The sequence below is a fragment of the Engystomops pustulosus genome, chromosome 6, assembly GCF_040894005.1.
Source record: "Engystomops pustulosus chromosome 6, aEngPut4.maternal, whole genome shotgun sequence".
NCBI lineage: Eukaryota > Metazoa > Chordata > Amphibia > Anura > Leptodactylidae > Engystomops > Engystomops pustulosus.
Window position 1 is genome coordinate 92,300,814 of NC_092416.1, and position 24,131 is coordinate 92,324,944.

Below are 24,131 nucleotides of genomic sequence, written 5' to 3' on the forward strand. Positions count from 1 at the left end.
GTCTTTGTTGCTAGTCATCTCTACCTATCTTCTGTGCATACCTATCTTCTGATGGTAGATGTCCAAATTTACTTGTTTGTTAAGTCCATCAGGGGATGACCTCACTTTTGTTATAACCAGGCACATCAGCATTCTTTTAAAAAACACTTTATACTACTAATATTCAAATGAGCTAGAAGCACTTTAGGCACCTGACCGCTTCTCGACTCCAACGCATGCTAATATATGCATACCCCTTCCGTGTACATGGCCCCTGGTCCCACCTACCGATCTGCTGAAGTTACGATCGCTCAGACGGGATTATGCTGCACTAAACATGAAGGTGGTGTGCCTATATTAGCAAGCAATTGAGCCGAGAGGAGCTCGGGTGACGTAGCCCGCTCCACCTCCGGCTCATTTGAATATTTTTATAAAGTGTTTTTTAAAAGAATGCCACTGTGCCTGGATATAACAAAAGCGAGGTTATCCCCTAATGTACGTAAAAAGTAAGTATGTTTGGGACATCTACCATCAATAAATCTGAAGGTAGATGTCCTTTAAAGGACCGAAACATAGTAAGTCATATGTACGAATGGAATGGATAGTGCTTGACTCTTAATGATAATTTTTTATTTCATAATGTCAGTTTTCAATAGAAATGCAACATGAGTCCATCTATCGTGCCTTGTATTTCACTATTTTTTTCATGTAAAACATTTCTCTTTTAACTGAAGTCAGAAAACATAAAAGCAGTTTTAGTTCCTCTCTCTGTATGCAAAATGGTAAGCCATGAATTTAAAGTGAATGGGAGCGGCAGTTGAAGTGTTGGCTTCCACCAAGCAAATTGTAGCTGGTTAATTCCCAGCTCCATTCCCATGTTTACATTAGGTCAAACAGCTGACTTGTATTGAGGCCATCAGTATAACCCCTTTAACTCCCAATACTTAAGTAGGAATAAGTTCTCAAACACAGTCTCACGTTAGCTTTTTAAGGAAGGGTGGCTGTAGTGGGCTCATTGTGTGTGTAAAAGAACCAATGTAAGCAATGAATATGCATTTTAAGCCTGGTAGATTAACCCTTAGCACTCAGTAAGAGGTCTCTAAGCAGTACATAAGGCGGATAACCAAGGAATTTGTAAATCTGCTGAGGTAGTAATATGGACTCTAAAGATGTCTTCCATGGTCTTCGAAGGCTTCCACCTAACTGTGGAACAAAGGACCAAAATGTTTCCCTATTAGAGGGTAAACAAAATTTCTATGAGGATGAGATAGACATATTGTAGATTAGTATTACAGAGATGGCTGTATGTTTTGTTCTTTGTCGAAATAAATATAAATGCTGTCAGATTTGTTGTTTCTGGCCTTTTAAGACAAGCTATCTGTAAGTGGTGACCTTTGCAAGCTTCAATGGTCTGCATGTCCCACAATGCGCTGCCGCCTCTCCTGGCAAAGCTCCTTGTAAAGATGCAGTTTAGCATGCAGCAGACATCGCCTACTGAGAATCAAACAGAGAGGTATTTAGCGAATGAAAACTTGATTAGTGCTTTACATAATGAAAAGAACGATAAGCACTGGCGCCAGGCGTGAGTAACCCTTTCATGGTAGGGATCTAGACAATCCTTTGTTTGCAGTGGCATGGAAGAAAATACATTAAGCTCAATAGTGTTCACTTACCAATATCCATTTGCTCAGTTATAACGAGAACACATTTCAATAGAAAAGTAGAAAATATAGTGGCAGCTGGATAGATATGGACTGGAACAGCAATGATATCACACGCTTATTATAGTATGAGACGTTGCAATGATCCCAATTCATGAAGCCATAACACAGACCATGTCACAAGCAATGGAAATCATTTTGGAGTTGCCGGTTAAGCTTCATTGCCTTTTGACAATTTTTTTTATCTGCTCCAGCTGAACAAAGGTTTCTATATAGGTTTGGCCTGTCAGATTCCTGGGGGTAATTTGCGCATTGTTTTGCTGAAGGCGGCATATCCTTGCAGTCGTTTTTACACAATACAGCCAATCATATGCTGATGTTGATGTAAATCAAATGGTGAAAGGAAAATTGTGATTATGGAAGTTTCTTCTTGGTTTCTGATTTAACCTTTTGATTTCCTGAAAAAAAGAAATGATGTATATAATGACAAATTTGTGTCAGTTTAACACATTTCAATGTTCATTTATTAAGAAAAAGTGTCAGCTTATTATATTGCATATCTGATGTTAGAAGTTTACAGACAATTACTTAGTAAAGTCATTACCAACTAATGATTTACATTTTACAGTAAAGTTTTATTATCAGGGGATCCTTTCATACAAAAGAAAATCCAGACACCGTAACTGTGGTAATCCTCTTAGATTTGTTATCCAAGTACTCTTTCCTCCTGAAATCCATTTTTACAATTAGACTTATGAGCCCAAAGAGCTCTGGGGGTGTTACCAAGCCTATCTGGGTGGCAGATTCACAGTCTGCTACAGTGTGCAAGGAGCACTTCCCCCACTGTGTGCTGTAATCTCCTCTGTTGCAGTGAGATTACATCAGGCAAATGGAGGGGGGTGTGAATAGGGAGCAGGGGGAGGGTGAGACATTGTAACAGCCTGTCAGGCTACAGCATAGAGGGGCTCTGGTAACAGCCCCAGAGCCCTTCTGGCTTGTTAGCATAATTTTTGAAAGTTCATTTTGGATGGAAGGAGGCCAAAATATAGGATGAATAACAAATATAGAAAGATTACCACAGTTGCGGTACCTGAATCTATGAGTAAGTATCCCCGATTTATCATGCTTAGTTTTTGTGGTAGATTTACTTATGTAACGTCTGGGGGTCTTCATAAATAATAAGTGCAACAAGCTTACAATTTTCCACGTTCCCCCCAAAAATCTTTAATTTCATTGTTTTTCCAAGAATATTTCCATATTCTATTCTTGATATAAATGTGTTCTGTAGCTCAAACTCCTTACTTGAAAACATTCTGCAATTCTCTAAGCATCTGCCTAGCTGCTCTGGGATACAGCTTATTTATGCATGCAGTATCATGCTTATAAGCCCAAGAATATCTCCAGAGGTGGCAGAGGCAGGAGGGCAGAGCGAGAGATGAGAAGCAGCCAAGGCAGGCTAAGATATGTTGTGTGCCCATAATTATTCATTACATGTATAGTTTGCAATCCTCTTGCTACTATGGATTTAAATGGAGATTAGTCTCTAAATTGTCATCTTAAATAGCAGACTCATAGACACATGCTCACTGACAGCGGTGCCCTGGGAGAAGCTGCACAATGGCAAATATCACATGGCACGCACTAAATGGATATATATTTATGAATCTGTAGGAGAAGCACGTACAAGCCACATGTGACAGATAAAACAAGCAGGAATCAGACAGCTGTCATGTGAGAGACAATATACAGCCTTATAAAATTATCCAGGAACAAGCAGATGAAATGACAGTTCTACCCAGGTTATGTATGCCTTATAGAAACCTTTTTTAGCTATTGTAAAATGACATTTCCCATCATTCCCTGGCAGCACAGGTTGACAAGCATGCTGGGAATTGCAGTTCTGTGAACCTAGAGAGCCATAGCTATTTGAATACTGCTTCTTCTCTGCTGCAGCTTCAAGGAGGCTTATCGAGATATGAATGCAGCAAAAGAAGGACGATCAGCTGCAGTCTAAAGGAAAATGGCAACTTTGGGACAACATAAATTGTTACAAATAACATTAATTAAAACAAAACAATGATATTGTTTTTTAAAAAACATGGGACTCGAGCTGATTCATCTGTTAAATTCCAAAATGTTGCTAGACTTAGCTGCTGCTAAGGTGAGCAGAGTATCTTGCTGTGTCCTGTCTTTTTATAGCATTCAATGTATTCACTGTTTGGAGAAAACCTTAAAGAGAACTGTCACCTCCTAGCGCTACCCCAGATGTAGCAGTGTTAAACTGCTAGCTTTATCAGAACCTTCCCATAAAGCTAGCAGACATTGCTGCGCCATAGCGTCAGTGTCAGCCGACTGAGCCTACAGCGGTCCGGCATATTCATGAGGGGTGGTCGGAGGCGCTGCTTAAAACCCGGAATGCTCCTCCCACGCCGTAGGCCGGCGGTGACTGCTGGGCTTCATGCAGCAGTCACTGCCTCCTCAGACCACCCACCCATGAATATGTGCCTGCCAGCTTTATTGGAGGGTTCCGATAAAACCAGCAGTTTAACACTGCTAAAAATGGCATAGCACTAGGAGCTGCTTACTTTACGTTTTTTTAGGGTGACAGGTCCTTTTTAAGCTTTCTCTAGTGTTGATTGCAGGATAGCCAGTATTTTATATTTTAAGTTTTTTATGTTTTGGTGTTAATTTCTGTGTGGTATTTAGATGTTGGTATCAGAAACAGAACTTCAATCACTATAAAGCTAAGTGATCCAATAAGCCTAATGTTATATTTAATTCATTTATGTCAGCAATTGCTGCCAAAGGTGCCGCTTCTAAATATCGATGTGAAGTGAGCAGGTAGTAATGCATTATTTGGGCTTTGATTATTGCAAGAAATTTAAATCCCGTGGAAGAGATTATTTTTTCTCATTGAAATTTTAGAGAATAGACTTTCTAGTATTAAAAAGTTTAAATACATCAACTGTGAGTAAATCACGTTACCCAAAAAAAACATAAAAATATGTGTTTTTTTTCATTGCCACTGTAGTTAAATCTATTACAATACATTCTCTAAGAAACTATGACATTATTTAGAGATGAGGCACAAAATGGCAACCTACTCACAGTGACATTAAGGTGGAATAAAGTGACTTTTCTATATTATGTTTATGTTCATGGTAGATATATGAAAAATAATCTTCCCACTCACTATGCTTCCCCTGATCTCCCATTGGAATTACCTTCTCAAGAAGCCATTTACTCCCACATCATTCTAAGATCTTCTAAGACATACAATCCATGTTACTAATCTCCTGCTGTTAACACATGCATTCCTGAGAAAAATCATTAATATATCATGACTAAATATGGAGTGGAACAGCTATAAAGGCATCACGGAAGCAAACAAGAAGCAACAGTTGACTAGTAGAAGTAAAGAAAATGTCATTATTTTAGGTTTTTTGTTCTTTGAAGTGATTGATGTTCTTATGCCTCTGGATCATCATCAGTAACAATTCTATGGACTTATACAGCGTCGGAACTAGACATACCTGGGTAATTGCAGGGGCTCAGAGCTGTTAGAGGGGCCCACACGTCCAAATCTCAGTCCTCAACAGCCTGGCAGTACCTGGTGAACGGGGCTGTATAAAATTAAACTATGACGGGGTTCTATATAAAGTAACCATGACCGTGCTGTTTGGGAGGTATGCAATGTTTTATTTAGTTTCTTAATAATGCTACCTCATAAGATCATTGCAAAAGGGCCCACTGAGGCTTTGTTTCCCAGGGGCCTGATGAAACCTGGATCCGGCCCGGGACCTATGTATTGTTAAACTGTGCACCATAGAGCTTTTTTCTCAATTCTGCTGTGGTAACTGTAATGACAGATCATATTTTGGTAAATTCTATATTATTTATCGAAAATATGTAACAACTGAATTTTAACTTTAACTTGGATACATTTTCATCATATGTCATCATACTCGTACCTAAACCTCAAAGAGTTGAAGATAAAACAGAGGGAGCAACACTGCTATGAGGTTATGAGACATCTAACTACCAGATTTTTCTAATGAACCAGTGACTTCTGAAGCCGGCATCAGGTAAACCATTCCACCAAAAAAAAACCTTTCTACTAATTGTTGAAAGATCTGCTGCTGGCACATATGCAGTTTTTCTTGAAGCCATGGCTTTCATTGGAGCACTTATGCTGCACATTGTCACACATGAATAGTTGACAACTTGAATACTTGGTCCGGCACCTCTTAAGCAATGGCTTCACTTAAAGAGAACCCGTCATGCAAACTAACCCCCTAAACTAAATAGATTTTCATAAACTGCCATTAGAGAGCATTGCCTCTATCCCTTCATTGTCCCTTTACATGCCTGTAAACCTAAGCAATGAGGTCCTAAAGCTGTATGCAAATGACCTGTGAAATGTCCAATGAAGCATTAGCATATTCAAGCTGTCCACTCTATTCATGAGTGGGAGGCACAGCCACACCCCCAGTGCTTGACTGACAGCCTGTGTAATAGTGTGAGGCTGTATAATGATGTGCTTCCTGGTGCTTATGGCCACGCCCCCTGCAGCCTGTGTGTGCATGTGTGTGTTTAGGAGAGATACAGCAGCTCTAGGCAGCCATGTTATAGCAGAACATGTCAGATTCATGTGTAGCTGATGTCTGTCTCTCACCTGTATATTAGGAGGATGCAGCACACACTAGCCATGCTTTACTATACATTACACACAGACATGAGCAGGGGGAGGAGAGGGGAGGGGTAACAGGGGTGACATCACTGCCTCTGACCATGTGACCAGCCTCATTTACATGATAAAAAATAGATGATTTTACAATGAATAATGTATGAAATAACTAGATAAAGGCTGGGATGGGATCCTTGTGAGCTGCTCCAACAGGTAGTAGTGACAGGACAAGTGACACAGACCTGATGACAGGTGTCCTTTAAGCAGAACAGCCATTAAGTGGTACAGATACCAATTTTCCAAAAATGACAGAGGCGTTTAATATAAACGATGACTTTATTTTTACTATATTTTCAGTGCAGTATCTACGGTAACATGACCAAAACAAGACACCTTTTGTGATACACAGTAGTTATGACATTCACTATTGTACTTATGGTTATGGTTAGGAACATCTGTGCTTACTTATATTACTATGTTCTTCTTAAAATTAGCCTTTCAATGCACAAAACTTTCTTTGATTTGCTCCTATTCTTTTCTGCTTGATTTCTGCTATAATACTGAAAGATATTTTAATATATTTCAGACTGACACATTTCTCTTGATCCTTCACACATAGGGAGCGCATGCCTTTTGGGTAAAGCCGTCTAAGAACCATCAATGGATTATTGAAACCTTTTTTTTTTCAATAAAGCTAGAAAAAATAGCATTTTCTGAGCTGAGACAGCAGAAGTCTATCGTTCTAATGGAAATGTTCTCACTAAGCTTTTCATCGGTTCACATATTTATTTTTACTTCTTCTCACTTGGGAGACAAGCTTTATTTGTGCTGCTGTGGAGAGAAGATTACTGGATTTATAAGGAGTGAAAATACCCAAAGCATTTAAACAGGCTAATTGCAAAGAGATTTCAAGGTTTCGTTTTAAGGTGCGGTACTACTTAGTTTGGCTTAAAACAGTCAATGGTAGGAAACCAAATTTTATTAAGGGTTCTAGGTTGCCACATAGAACAAATGTTTTTTTCTCTCTGGTGCCCGCAGGTAGCCAAAATCCTATTACAGAAATGGTACAGACAGGTTATTATTTGTGTTGTATAAACCAGAAAATGGCCAAAATCCATAAGTAAACTGAGTTGAAAATGGTGTTCATAGTAATATGATATATAACACACAGAAACAAAGCAGGATGTATGCGAAACAAATTAAAACTTTATTGAATCAAAAACGACACATAAAAGCAATTAAAAAGCACTGCATGTGCTAGAGTCCAGCAGCCATCCCTGAGCTCAATGCAACAAAATACATATTCTAGGAAATGAAGCCTATTGTGGCTAGAGCCACCAATACCCATTATATGCTATCATATTCAAAGTGCAAAATATACAATACAATGTAAACAGGGTGGTTTAGCCGTAAGGATAACAGTAGATATAATTACCTAAAGTGCATAGTGCAGTCAGGGAGGGAGCTGGAGGAAAGATTCCCCACGCGTATCGCCTGTCTATGACCCCTGAGGAAGCCTGCATAGACAGGGGATACGCATGGGGAATCTTTCCTCCAGCTCCCTCCCTGACTGCACTATGCACTTTAGGTAATTATATCTACTGTTATCCATACGGCTAAACCACCCTGTTTACATTGTATTGTATATTTTGCACTTTGAATATGATAGCATATAATGGGTATTGGTGGCTCTAGCCACAATAGGCTTCATTTCCTAGAATATGTATTTTGTTGCATTGAGCTCAGGGATGGCTGCTGGACTCTAGCACATGCAGTGCTTTTTAATTGCTTTTATGTATCGTTTTTGATTCAATAAAGTTTTCATTTGTTTCGCATACATCCTGCTTTGTTTCTGTGTTTTATAATTAAAATTTGGGATGTCTATATGCCAAGGCCCCTTTGGCCTAGCCATACTGTTCAGACCCTTCCCTCTCCTTTCTAAGTAATATGATATATATGAATGAAGATCTTATTTACCGCATGCCTTATTTAATGCACACCTATGACCATGAAAATGCACTCTGCAGCCATCATATTTTACAGCAGGAGGAACTGAACAGATTGTGTGGAGTTGTGTTGTGGGTGAAAAGATTCAGAATAAGCTGTAGTTTCTACATTTACTGCTTGTTGGGCTCTATCTGTGCTGTCAATGTGTGGTCTTCTGTGTATTAGGTGATAGCAACACCCAGGGGTGCACCATGCATGAGACGAGTTGAGCCTCTTGCCTCAGACAGCACCTCATGGAGGAATACGGGGGCTGCATCAGGGGCACAGTCATTTGCTATAAAGCAGGACCTGACACTTACAAATTGTGTCTTTTTACACCCAATGTAAGGTGAAACAATGCATGGCAAATCCAGTTACTGAAAAATTAACTTGATATATTACTGCTGGATGAGGCGAAGGCAGCGCAATTCTTTATAGCTCACTTCGGGCAGCAGAAATTTTAGGTTCATCCCTGGTAACACCCCTTGACTCCTTAGCATACAAAGAACAGGGACATAAATGTAGAAAGTTATACTCACTCTATTCCCAATAACTACACACTGCCAGTAGATAACATGGCATTTTCCTGTTGATGGGTTTCAATTACAGTATAAGTGGCCTAAGTTATGAAGTTATAACAGTATGCCTCAGGCTTATCACGAGTTCATCAATGGTGGGTGTAAGAGACATGACTGTTCCTCCAACATGTTGAGGGTACAAGGCTTATTCTGCACCCCACTCAGAATAGCTCTTAAAGCATACGTCTTCTTTTAAGAAATTTAGCAAAATTAAAAGTGTTGTATGTTTAAATTGGGAAAGCAATATTTCTGCTCATTTTGTGAATTGTATTATTTATATTGTAGCAGGTCTCATCAATGCAGTCTGCATCTCTAGTTGGAAATTATCTGCTGGTAGATAGAGACTTAGCTATTTTGACTCGCTCATCATCCTCTCTTCTCATTTTGTTTGTATATGCACACCATGATATGTATAGCTCTGATGCTATATATAACTATTTAAATAAAGATTTAATGTTTGAGTTTTGTATAGAAGTAATAAATAAAATTTTATGTTATAAAACTAATGAAACCGATGGGTGTGAGGATACAGTTCAACCAGTTTAAGGGGTTGATTAACATATACAGTTTCCCTACATTTGTAACATAACCCCCCCCCAAAAAAAATTTAGTAGCAACTACCATATAAAGTACAACTGTAAAGTATAACATCTTTTGCCTAGCTCGGCAATAAGCCAAAATAAGCAATTCTCTAATTTACACTGATTAGCTATCTGTAGTAGCAGACTAGCAGCAAACAGTTACCTTGTCTCTCTGGCTGTCTTTGTTTGGTTGGTTGCCATGGGAATCCGTAGCTAGAAACAGGTAAAGAGGGTGGGTGGATGTTGTTGGGAGGGGCTACTAGCACATGCATGCTCCTAATCAGCAGCTGCTCATGCAGGTGAATATCAGTTCCAGAAGTATGTACAAAACTCCAGGACCTGGTGTGATGTCATAAGCACATGACTGATCACATGCTTCAGGCCATCCTATTACATACCAGAAAAGGTATATAGCAATGCTATTTGTGTTTGAAATTTTGAACATAGTACAAAGGTGGATGTATGAAAGTTTTGATTCACAAATAAAGCCAGAGCTCAGGCTCCCCATCAGTCCACATCTGATGATGCACACATAACACATTATATATATATATATATATATATATATATATATATATATATATAGTGACACCTCTTTGAGCCGATCTCTTTGCACAAGAAAGTGGTGGTCTATAGATAGGAGGCAGCTTCCATAGAATATAATGGGAAATAATTTTTAAAAAAATCAGTGATTGAATAAAAAAAAACAATATTTTAGGGAGGGGTCCTCTCAGAGTGGTGGTCTTATGGAAAGGTTTCACTGTGTGTGTATAGATATATACATATATGTATGAATACTGTGATGCTGTCATGTGTTCATCTTTTTATTCCCATGTGGGTGTTTTATAGTGTAGGTGGACATTTTTTAATATATCCTTTTCTTTGTTATGTAGTAGATTTAATGTATGATGCAGAACTCCAGTGCTTTATTTGATCAATACGTAAAAATGCCATAACTGCCAGAAACAATTTGCAAGAAAGAATTGTGCCCAGCACAAAAAGCTGTGCAGACAATTAATTCATACAAAATACAATATAATAAAATGCTAGGTCAGTGCTTCCAATTCATCAAGCATCAACTTTACTCTTATGCATGGCAATGAAAAATACTAAATATCTATGTAAACTGAATGTTGAATATACAAAGTACCTGTTTTTAAAATTAAAAGAAAAAATTCTAAAGCACATTCAAAAGCATAAAAAAATTAATTTCAACAAAGTTCAACAGCCCCTGTGCATCCCTTATCAATGCAGTTCTGGAAGGTGCCCATAAATAACAATAAACACCGCCAGTACGTTCTGTTGCTCCCATCTTTTTCCCTTCCACCTGCAGTGCCAGAGTGGATTCTTGCTTCAAAAAACACAGTTGACACCACCAATGTCATGTAGAGTGCGCAGATAAGGCGTACAGATGTGTCTCTGCCTGCAATACTCTTGTAATCAATGATATGTATGTCTTAGCCCCTTAACGATGCATGAAATATTACTAAATCACACATCGGCGGTGAGTCATTGGATTGGGCTGAACCCTCTCCATGGCCAGAGAGAGTTTGCTGCATATTGCAGCAAACACCCATGATTGCGGGTTTTAACCCTGTGTTCGCCTCCGGGAAAGATGCTGCCAATATTAAAAAGCCGGTGGTACATGGGCGTCGATATGTTGGCTAAGATTGTTGCTCCTCGTGACATCATCAGGGAACGGTGATCTGTTGCGATGACAGTCACACAAAGACCCTAGGCTGTCTCGTTATACACTGTTATACACTATTACGTTATTACAATAGTCGATTTGCACATTGTAATAGATGATGTGGAAAATATAATATACTGTTGTATGGCAGTATATGGTAGGACCAATCAGACAAGCTAGGGATCAATCAGACCCTAGGGGGTCTGAAAAATAGTAAAAGAAAATAATTAAACAAATATATAAAAACCCTAAAAAATCAAATTACCTACCTTTCACTAGAACTGATTTAAATATAAATAAACAGTAAAAATCCTTAACATGTTAGGTACATTATAATAATGGTTATTCCTGGCGTTTAACCCTGTAACGGAAATTAGCACCTAAAGTCAAAAGTGACACTTTTTTTGTCGTTTTGAAAAATAAAAAAATCAATAAAAAGTAATCAAAAGACAGTACAGTCCTAAAAATTGTAGCATTTGAAACAACATCAAACTACACCACACATAGCTCCATACACTGAAGTATGAAAAAAATTATTAGCATTAGAAGATGGAAAAATTATTTTATTTTTCTTGTAAAGGAGGTTTTCATTTTTGTAAATGTATAAAAACATTATAAAACCTATGCAAATTTGTTATCCACATGATCATACTGACCCAAAGAGATGTCATTTTGGGTTCACAGTGAAAGACATAAAACCTAAGCCCACAAGAAATCAGCGCAAATGCATTTTTTCACGGATTCCACTGCATTCTGATTTTTTTTCCCGCGTCCCAGTGCACAGCATGGAATATTAAATACCGTCACTATGAAGTGCAATTTGGTACACAGAAAACAAGCCATCATATGGCTCTTTACATGGAAAAACAAAAAGTAATTTTTTGAAGGTGAAAAATGAAACCGCAAAGCTTAAAAAAACACTCATATGATTATCTGTCCTCTTCACCGACTTTTGATCTGCTTCAGACCGTGATCGTTATACCTCTGGCAATTTGGGTAATTTAACATGCCTTAACTGCCTTTCCAACATTTTTGAAGAGCATGTATGACAGACGTGAATCCCCAATATAACTATATTTTTGTATAGTTTACTGAAATTTCATTCTGATGGTGAAGCAAACTACCAAAAGCTTTCAGTATATATCCAGCATACAGTATGCCGGAAGGGAGGGTGAATACAGCAGTCTTAAATTCCCCGAATTAGTTTTATGGAAGATCTATTATTCCTGCAGTTCCTTTTCATTAAAATCACACAACGGTTGAACAGATTTTTTTCTATCATTAAATATAAAATGAAAGACCAGTCCTATGGGTCATAAGATGTGTGTAAAACATGTCTTTATTCATTAAATGTGCTATATTTTACAAAAGTAGTGAAACAAAACAAAACATATTTGGTATAACAATGCTACAATACTAGTACTTTTTGCTGCAGGTGACACTGTAATATACAGAAATTAAGTAAGGGCATATCATAAACTGTGTGCGTATTTGTCAAAAGATTACTTAATGATATATAGAATATTTAATATGTTATAGTAACAAATAGTAAATCCTAAAATTCCAGAGGAAATTTCTAATATGCAAATTCAGTTACAATGCAGTAATTTTGGATAAGGTATTTGGACATATTTAATTTACAAATTAGTCTTGCTGATGTTTCCTCTTTGATTCATAAGTGTAATTTCGAGAGTGGCGAAATGTTAGTGACTTTCACCTTATTCATCCTGCTTTTCCATTACTATATTTAAGAAGGTTTGTTTTCCCAAAATAATCTTTATTTATGTAGCACCATCATATTCCATAGCGCTTTACAAATCATAGGCAACATATACACATAAAATACTACATTACAGAGTACAGACTGTCATATGGAACAATAGAAGTGAGGGCCCTGCTCACAAGAGCTTACATAGACTATAGGTAGTGGGCTGAATAGGTTGGATAAAGATGCAGGTCTATCATGTCTAATCTTATGGTGTTGATCCAGAGTGAAGGGAAAAATAATCCTCTATTTCTATCACTACATCAATTGTTAACCTAACAATGCTACATGCGTCTGCAGTTAAAATACTATGGGGTAAATTTATCAATCACTGTCGCTTATGTGCCAGCTTATGATGAAATCTCTTTCCTCTTCACGTATCCAGCAGCTGGTCTGCGCAGGGTTTACTTCTACTCCAGGTCCTACCTAGTGTAGAAATATACACAGAATGAGAACTTTCATTAATGAAAGTTTGCAAAATGTGACAAGTGTGCAGGCATAGAGCAGGAACGCCCCTCGCTAGCCCACACACCCACTGGCCGTGACCCTTTCACCCTCTCCATGCCCACTTTGCATGGAGCTGGCATTAAAGGGTTAATAATCACAATTTTTGATACACTGCTAGCAATTGCAGTTACTTCAGGGTTTCTACGGCAGTTTAATGGCATAGAAGCCCTGAAAAAATTCCCCTATGTCTATAATTTTGTAGCTGTCTTTGTAGTCTTTTTATACTATGTTTAGAAATGTTGTTTATTGTATCTCAATATTTTTAGTAGATCTGCATTCATCTAGCATATCAGAACTGATCAATTCCTCAAGGGAAAATGCCATTGATTTATTTAAAAAATCTAGTTTTGACAAGGACGTATCATGTAGACCAATTACACAGACTCCACAGCCTGAATCCATTATCTGATTTGGTAATAAAATTATAGGCCCATGAATACAAGGGTGCAAGATTGATTCAGGAAAATGAATACAATTAATCATTGTATTAATTCTAGAGAAGAATATGTAGGCTCATGAGTGGAACTTAGGGCTGTATGTTCCATTAGACACATGCCTATTTTGGTTATTTACAGAGGGCATCCTCAGGAGGAGAAATAGTAAGAATTAAGGAGCTGCCCAGAAGTTAAAAAACTTTGCTGCTTTCTTCAGCTCATCTTCTGACCATGGGTGGTGCATGGTACTGCAAATAACCTGAGCGGAACTGCCACATAATACCAACACAAACCATGGTCAGGTGTAGAGATGTGGTTGGAAGAAATCAAGCCCTTTAAGAAGTTTTTTTTTTCTTTTAAAAGGACAGTCTGCCCTACAAGACAGCAGAGGGGGTCCATATAATTAGGAAAGGGATAGAGCAGTGACGGAAAACCTCTTAGACACCGAGTGCCCAAACTACAACCAAAACCCACATTTTTTTCACAAAGTGCCAATGTAACGATTTAGGCGTAACGTATTACTCCCTGCTCTGTCACATGTTTAAATTTTATAGGCACCTGATAACATCAATACAGTAGAAAGAAGAAGAAGTTTGGATCATCATTGTAGCTTCCTTCTAGGGTCCTGGGAATGAAAGAGGCCTTGAGCCCTGTCTGGGGAACCCTGCCCTGGGGTGAAGGCAAGGGTGCCCATATAGAGGGGTCTGAGTGCCATAGGTTCGCCACCACTGGGATAGAGGGATTTCTTGTATAGGAATAGGGGCAGTGGGGCATTATAAGACAGAATTGTGTCATTATGTATAGAAATCAGGGGTATAGGAAAGTTATAGTATATTTCAGTGAGCCACAAGGAATTGGGATACATATGGTAGCAGTTCCTAAGGGGTTATCTAGGAAATTACAATTGATAACTATATATAGGACTTTAAAATGAGTATGTTTAGGCTTAGGGAAGTGTGAGCTGGAAATATGGCCCTGTCTGTATTACCTTCAGGGCTGCAAGTGAAAACAGTTGTGCTTTATTATTGCAAATCATCCCATGTACATGAAGGAGGATAAACACAAACGGGGAGATTTATCTGCAGTGTCTGAGGGCAGAACTGTTCTAGTTGCCCATGGCTTTCACTTTCCCACAGTGTTTATAAAATTATTTCCATGGGCACCTAGAACAGTTTTGCCTCAGGCATTTCTGATAAATCTCCCCCAGGTTCTTCTGTTCTAGATTCTTCGAATTAAGAGACCACAAGCAACATGGGAAGAAGATTTCATTTTTATCTATTAAAGGGCATTCAGACCTCTATGTGGTATAATGTATATGCCTACCTTTAGCCTCAGTGGACAATATCATTTCAAAAGGAAAACTTCAGGACATTAGAGCTTGGTTGAATAGCTACTGTTAACTGTCACTGTAATTCAGGGTCAACCAGGATGATACTCCCAATGACAGTAAAAATAACACAACATCAGTTCTTTTCGTATAAATGCCAACACCTGAGAACAGACTGTTCACTTTGTCTGCAAGCTGCGCTTTATTTTTTATTTATAAAATTTTCTATAACAGGCGATTGTAATTTGCCTTGAGTGAGAAACGGAACTGGCCTTTTAGCATTTAGCACCTTTTAATAAAAAGTAAAGCTTTTAACTCTCAGCTCCTTTGAATCCTATCAATCACACAGCCATATAAAATGTTAGCCACACATTCCATTTTACTAAAAAGAAAAACCTAATAAAATACTTTGCTTACTTGGATAAACAGTAATTAAGTGAAATCTACCATTAAAATGAAGCATGAATAATCCAGGGATACTTACTCATAGATCCAGGAAGCATGACTGTGGGTATCTTCTTATATCCAAGGTCTCCTTCCTTCTAAAATCAATTATAAAATTATGCTAATGAGTTGGTCGGTCTTTGTGAGTGTTACCTGAGCACTTCTGTGCTGGCTTTTATATTGTGCACTTTCCCGCTCCTACTCTGAGGTGCTGTTTGAGATTAAAGCTGGCAGAGAGAGGGAATGTGCCAAGGGAGGAGACCATAGTTAACAAATATAAGATTACCACAGTCACAGAGCCTGAATCTATGGGTGTCCCTACTTTATCATGATTTATTATTTGTTTTATGGTTGGATAACAGGGTAAAAGGGTTGCAGATCATTTTGAAGGGCACTAATCCTCTTAAACAGAATAAATTAAAGTGGTTCTTGTTTACAAACCTGTTAGAAAGAAACTGTAGGAACATTTGGCTATGTAAAGTTGATCACCAGAAAATAGGCTGCATTGAAAAAGTGGGTCTACAGGATACGACCCATCCCTTTGTCATGCGGAGGGAAGTGCTATAAATGACATATGATATTTAAGGTATGGTGTAATAGCTGTTGTAAAAGAAAACTTCAAATAAATAACCACAGCAATTCAAATTGGTACGGAAGAGTAGCTGGACCAGTGTTTATCTACTTTATTTAATTCTTAAAGGTTGGACTTGATGGACTTGCGTCTTTTTCCATGGTATACATGTAGAAGTATCCTTACCCAATAAGAGGCTTTAGAGGCTTTCTGGACAGTTACATTTCTGTACTGATTTACACTTCTACAGACAATAGGGTATATCTTCTCCCTCATGTAGAAAGATATTGAAGCTGAGTGGTACTTATCTACCCCAAACTGCCTTCTACATCCTCTTGCTATCTTTAATATTAGGGTTAGGATAGTGACATCTAGAAGCTATACAGACTCTTCAGTAGCCTTTTCATAGGATATTTTTTAGTAAAGACAACTTAGAAAGCTACTTAAATGTTGTTGCCCCATTTGATAAATAGGCCTTTAAAATGAGTGTGTTTAGGCCTAGGGAAATGTGAGCTAGAAATATGGCCATCTCTGTATTACCTTCAGGGCTGCAAGTGAAAACAGTTGTGCTTTATTATTGCAAATCATCCCATGTACATGAAGGAGGATAGACACAAACGGGAGATTTATTTGAATTGTCTGAGAGCAGAACTGTTCTAGTTTGTCAGGATGTTTTTTTTGTTTTTCTTTATTTTATTTTAGATGCTTTAGATCAAAACAATCCTCCATTGTAAGGTAAAGTTGCCATTTAAAGATTTTTTTTCTGAAAAAAATACTTCTTTGAATCCGGGCCCTGTGAGAATAATATCACTTATGCAGAATCTTTATATAGTTACTAATCATGTTCAAACCTTCTGACAAAAACAATTTGGAATTGCAAAACAATTCTATTCACCCCATGAATTATTACCATAATGTAATGAAAGTTTTGACAAAGAAAGATGTCATCTAGTTAAAAAGAGGAGCAAAGAACAGGTGCAGAAAAGATTATCCATGTCATCATATTCATATAGATCTATGACATGACTACCAAGCTATAAGCCCACATTTTGCCTTATTTTAAATACCATCAAAATTGATAATACTTGGCCCACCTGATGCCTTATGCTTTGTCTGTGTGAAATTGTGCCCATTTGAGACTAAGATTTCCAATTGATCTTTTTACAGCTTGACTCTTCTGAGAATGGTGGGCTCGCCTATGTAAATGTTGGCCACAAATCAATGAACTAAATTTGCTCACTAGCCAAGAAGAAGTCACAAAGATCTCATGAGAAGACTACACAGCGTCTGACAATGTTTCCCAGTTCAAAGGAACCGGTGTGCCTGAAATAAGAAATCCTGAAAATGCTGTGAAACTTTATGACAGGTGAGAGGAAATGAGCACATGCAATATGATTGTCAATTGTTTTCATTTACTTTGAAAATCTTGTACATAAAACCCAGGGATGGGATTTGATGAGGTTTGTGTGATGGATGAAAAAAAAAAAAAATTGTCAAAATGTCAGTGTTTTTCCTTCGTGCTATGTGATAAATATATAATAGTTATCTAGCCTTGGCTGGAAATACCATATATTTTGGTGTGGAAATACCAAAATATGGGTGTGTTTTTCTCCCCCCTTCCTCCCCTTCCACTCGAGCTTTGTACTACTGGATTTATGTATGCATCAGTGCTATCCAGTTACCCTTCTACAAAAGTTTACTTCTTTTCTGTATTACATAAATCTATTAAAATTCTATAAAAATTTTGTTATAAAATAAAAAATATATTAGTAATTGTATGAAGCAGACCACTCTTGTTATGGCTACTCCTGATTGCGACCCCCGCCTTTTTAACCCTATAGACACCGCGTGACTGCAGAGTCTATAAGGCATTAACGCGACGATCGGCAGCCTCCGTGCAGGGCATGAGGTGCTGATCATTGCCATGGGAGCCCTGAGGTCTGATGGAGGACCCCAGGGCTGCCTCTAGTAGAAGCCTGCTAGATCGTGCTAAATACACAATCTAACAGTGTTAATGTCAGCCTATGCAGAATGCATAGCCGGACTACGCAATCTGCTGCAATACATTCGTATTGCCGTGTATTACAATGAACAAGTGATCAATTGATCACTTGTTCATGTCCCCCCATGGACAAAATAAAACAGTCAAACTGTTTTAAAAAAAAGTGCAATTTAAAAAGAATAAAAGTCCCCTGTCTCATTACAAATTGCAAAAATACTCACAAAAATTATGACATTTTTACATCTGACCTCATAAAAACAGTATAAAAATGATCAGAAAGTAACATTTACCTGACATGATACCAAGAAAAAGTACAGCTTGTCCTGCAAATAATAAGCTTTAAAACAGCTCTGTAAACAAAAAATATTAAAATTGTGATGCATGGTAATACAAAAAGAAGTGAATTTCTCACAAAATGAGTTCTATATTCTGCAAAACAAGTTAACCATAATAAAAGCTATAAAATGGGGTATTGCCATAATCGCCATGACCTATAGAATAAAGATAACACATTATGTTTATGGTGAACGTCCTTGAAAAAAATAGATAAAAACCATAAACAAGAATTAGTTATTTTTTTTTATCCACCACAAAGAAAGAATTAATAAAATCTGATTATTAGCTATTAAACCCCTGTAATTGATGTAACTGAAAAGTGGATCTCATTCACAAAAAAAATGTGAAATGTGACAATGCAGATATGCTCTGAATGGCGCTCCTTCCCTTCTATGCTGGCTGTGTGCCCATACAGCAGTCACCACCACATTTGGTGTATCCTCATACTTGGGAGAAATTGTGTATCAAACTTCATGGAGTTTTTTGTAAATTAATACTTTGTGACGGTTTTAATTTTGACAAAAATTTGTGTATTTTCTAAAAAAATTACAGCTTGTAAATTACGACTCTGTTTTGTTTTAACCCTTGTAAAACATCTAAAGGGTTAACATACTTCTTAAAGTTCATTTTTCTCACATTGAGGGGTGTAGTTTCTAAAATGGCATAATTTATGGTTTTTAAGGTTAATAAGGCCTCTCAAAGTCACTTAAAGCTGAGGAGGTGCCTCTAAACAAGGGTTTTGGTGACTTTAATAAAAATAAGAAAAATTGCACCCAAAATTTTGGAACATACTAACAACCTAGAAAAGAGAGCGGATGCATAAAAAGCCATGCCGATATAAAGAAGACGTTTAGGAAATGTTAGTTATAAAGTTGCTTGGGTGCTATGACTATCTGCCTGAAAAGAAAAAAACATAGAACTTTGAAAATGAATAATTTTTAGAAATTCTTGCCAACTTTCCATTTTTCGTAAACAAAAGATATCATCCAATTTTTGTATTAATTCAAAGTACAATGTGTGATGAGAAAACTTTCTCAAAATACCTTGGAAATGTTAAAACGTTACAAATGCATGTCCTTTCTGCACGGGGCATTTGCAAATAGGTTGTATATAGCAGCACAGTAGTCGTGAAGGGCCTAAGGTTAGCATAACAAAGCATTATTATATGTGCTACAAAAATCTGTCCCATCTCTCTTTGAGATGGGTGATAAGCAGAATACATCAAGCCCCTAACAGCAGCTATTATAATAATAATATAAAGTAAATAAAGTCATTTCAGGTCTATACTAACTTTGTAGCTATGGTTTATCTTTGGATTTGCCTTGATTTTCTGACACAAAAAAAAACAATTCCCCAGCATTGAATTTAAACCTGAAGTTATTTCAGTTTTGACATATTGATACTACCCAACATAGTATGTTCTCCCTATACCATATTGACATGTGATTTTTTTCAGTTATTCTATTTTAAATTCGGAAGCTTCACTTCCCAGAGGCCTTCAGAATCCGCTCTTAGCTCCAGGATATGTGTTCCACAATCTAAAAACATATAGCTTCTTTCCCTCTATGCTTCACAGACCCAGCAGCCACTAGTCCTAGCGCAAGAACTGTTCTCAGGGTGTGCGTATGGGCTGTCTGCTCCTTTACATAGTCAGCTCATGAACTCTGAGTAGCTTCTCCAAGTAATTTCTGGACAATTAGAACATTCCTCTGGCTATTTAATGTTTGTGTGCTTGAACAATAAACTACCTAGTTCCTAGAGCCCTGCAATAGCCATGTGTTACCTCTGCTTCTATGACCTGACTCCTCACCCCTACCCGCATAACACTGTGTGTATGTTCTGGTATCTCCAGTGTTGAGAGATGGTATTACGAGATGTCCGGGGACTATGAAGAGGATGTTTGCAGCATCACAGTGAGGTTGATGAAAGAACTTTGCTACAGAAATGAACAAGATGAAAAATGTCTGGAATTTTATGACATACAACGAAACCTTGGGTTGACTCGCTACACAGATTCAGGTAATTTGATTTACTACTTAATTATTTTTGTATAGTATGCTTATTTTGCTAATAATGTTAACATTGTGAGAAACATGCTTAGACAATTGTTTGAGGTGAAACCCTAGGATTCTAAATTAAGTCAAGCCCTGTTGTATGGCCCAAAGCGCTTGAGCCCAGTCTTAGTTTTTCCATATGTTGATCATAAAATATTTGGGATCAATCTTGTGTTCAGAGCTCTTTTGGTAAATGTTCCCTAAATGGAATTGTTAGGAGTCTGTCCTGGTAAAACTGCACAGTGTTAAGTAGCACCCGAGGACCTGAGACAACCATGTGTAGCAGCAGGACTGTGAAATATGGCCTTTTAATTCAGGAGTACAACTCCAAATCCCCTTACCCTTTAGGTGTGAGTAAGCACTATAGAAGACTTCTAGTTGACAACTCAAGCAGTCACTCAGAGCAGAGAGGAGGAGTTGTGGAGCAGCTCAGTGGAGAGAGTGGAACATTTCCAGGATTTCCTAAGGATTGGATTACACAACTCTCCAAGGCAGATGTTTACAGATGTTTTCCTTGTAAGAACACATTGAAATAACACAATTCTTCACATTGCAGGTGTTCGCGTGTGTCTTCCGAAAAGTTAGGAGATGTGCGGGAACATGGGGGATGTGAAGAATAGTGTTATTTCAATGTGTACTTCACTTAAATGATCCTGTGTTTACTGTTTTTATTCTATTCTTCACATTTCAGATGTTCGCGCAGATTTCCTAACTTATCGGAAGACACACGCGAACATCTAAAATGTGAAGAATAGAATAAAAACAGTGAACACAGGATCATTTAAGTGAAGTACACATTGAAAGAACACTATTCTTCACATTCCAGATGTTCGCGCACATCTCCTAACTTATTGAAAGACACGTGCAAACACCTGCAATGTGAAGAATAGTGTTATTTCAATGTGTACTTCACTTAAATGATCCTGTGTTCACTGTTTTTATTCTATTCTTCACATATCAGATGTTCGCGCACATCTCCTAACTTAGCGGGAGACACGCGCGAACACCTGCAATGTGAAGAATAGTGTTCTTTCAATGTGTTCTTAAAAGGAAAACATCTGTAAACATCTGTAATTTGTTGTTCTTCACTGTTCTTTTGTTAACTAAATGCTCGTTATCGAGCAGGGGAAATACTCGTCCGAGCAACGAGCCGTTCCGAGTATGCTAATACTCGACCGAGCATCAAGCTCGGGCGAGTATACTCGCTCATCTCTACTGCCAACGTATCAGATTTTCAAACTTTTGCCATACTTCGAATATAATATTTCGCATTGGTTCAATTCCCCACATATTGGGGGAGACTTATCATCAAGTTTCTGAAGTAAAACTTCCAGTTCCCCAGGGAAACCAATCAGGGCTCAGCTTTAATTTTATAAACAGCTGTGGAAAAATGAAAACTGAGCTCTGATTGGTTGCCATAGGCAACTAGAACAGTTTTGCTGTAAGAGACTTATGATAAATCTCCCCCATTGTGTTAATTTCATAACTAATAAAATCATTTATAAAAATGGCAGGTGAAAGATTTATAACATGAGAATCTTCAATAGAAAGTTCTTTAAATTATACTATTTTCTAAGATTATAGGAAATTGTGACATTTGGGTAATTTAGAGAAAAGATTGTTTGTTTTTTTTTCCTTTCAGAGACATAGATTATCATGAATGTGAGTAAATTACCTTCTGATTTCTAGTGTCCCCGCAGTAATCTCCTGCCCACACAAAAGGTAATATGGTATTGGCTGACATGTTGACCTACAGTATGTCTAACGCTACAGCTATTTTCTCAATCTCTGCAGGCTCATTAATAGTTATAATCAGGTTAATTTCTCCACCTTTTCTTTTGTGAGTCAGCTAAGTTGTGATACTGCGATGTAAAATGACCTTGGCATTTAAGGAGGTTAGCTGCTGAAGGAGAGATAAAAATGTCAAGATGAAGTCAAAATTGAAAATTTAATATAACCACAAATTAAAAGGCAAATTATTTTTTATAGTTAAGCTATTAACACTTTATAGGCAAGAAGCTCATTGTCGACATGTCAACATTACTATTGTTTTAATTGCTGTATGCTTTAATATGCATATTGTATGTACTCTGATCTAGAGCTCTGTCATTGTCTCATAGTAATGCCTGAGACACAGTATATATTCTACCACCAAGGAAGATGCATCAAGAAAGTAAATACTTTTAGCTTCTTTTTTAATAACATAACATTCAATAACACATTTTGAGTTTGTGGGGGGTGTTGTCTATTTATGATCCTGATCTATTAGCGACAGTTTGGATTACAATGATTTCAAAAGGAATCACTTAATTTTTCCCCACTACCGTCTTGCAGTGGAATTAAGCACTGGGGGTTAATATCAGCAGAAGATCAGGTGGTTATTTAGAAATCACCCTTCTGAAGAAAAGTTATTATATGCATCAGACAACACTTTTAAATAGATTCCACATTATTGATGTACATTGTAAAAAAGGAAGAATACTCTAAGATAGAGTGCATCTTCAGACCTAAATGGCCAGTGAGTATTATGTAACCATTATGTATATAGGGGCCATTGCATATAGGTACTCATGTCATATGCAGTTACAATGGGACTGTTTCCCTTTCATTGGCAACATAAGAAAATATATAAATATGAGTAAATGTTTCCCAATTTTCAGTTTCATTGATTTACCCGGAACGTACCATGCCCACCTAATCCGCCGATGGCTGCACCCCTTCACGCCCACATGATGTGGAGTGGCGTAGTCACAAATATAACACAATTTCTTTCAGGGCACAATTATTTCATAAACTGCCATGGTAGTGTGATAAATCCCCCCCCCCCCATACACAAGATATACATTTATATCTTGCTTTATTACCTTTTTAGATTCCTTCCCATCATCTTTCTTATTAAATTAGACACCAATGCATTGGCAAATTTAGCCAATGTATGAATAAAGAATATCAAACAATAATGTATCAACACATGTAGGGAGTAATACAAAAAACTTGAAAAATTGGAGGCCAATCTGTGCAGATACTTAATGCACACCTCTCTGCAGGAGCCTCTGCAGATTATATTTGTATTATTAAAGAGACCAAATCCCCTACAAAATGGTTGTCACCATATTTATCTCCTTACCCCTATCAAAACACAATGACGAGGTGACCTTGCATATATTGCTTTATCTATTCATTTTTATAGAACTTCTTAGAATTGGAATAAACCTCTTCTAAATGCCATTGATGGGAAACCAAAACATAATTTGTTACACTCTAAAATAAATATTCTGGTCTTCCATATTGTTAAATGAGGTTTCATCCTTGATATATTTTTTATTAAATTACATAAAACATGCAATTTACCGTAAATTCCGACGTATAAGACGACTTTTGAAGACAGAAAAATCTTCTGTCTTCTCTGGGGTCGTCTTATACGCCGGTAATCCTGACCGCCCGCCGTGTATTCACGGTGGCGGTCGGGTCGCACTGCATGCAGAGGGCTCACAGGCTGAGTCCTCTCCATAGCCGGTAAGTCTTTGCT

The 24,131-nt window shown here is 37.6% G+C and overlaps 1 protein-coding gene across 7 annotated transcripts in view; it reads left to right on the forward strand.

Moving 5' to 3' along the window:
* The window catches only part of SYT3 (synaptotagmin 3), a 148,532-nt gene that overhangs the window by 37,770 nt on the left and 86,631 nt on the right, over positions 1-24,131 (forward strand). For 6 of the 7 annotated variants that reach the window (XM_072110377.1, XM_072110383.1, XM_072110381.1 and 3 more), the window contains exons 2-3: positions 17,378-17,576; positions 20,401-20,567. In XM_072110377.1, the coding sequence (XP_071966478.1) occupies positions 20,423-20,567 (145 nt within the window). In that variant the 5' untranslated portion in view covers positions 17,378-17,576; positions 20,401-20,422. Of the gene's footprint in view, positions 1-7,232; positions 7,254-17,377; positions 17,577-20,400; positions 20,568-24,131 lie in introns of those variants that run through there. The other variant, XM_072110382.1, reaches the window with a different exon arrangement.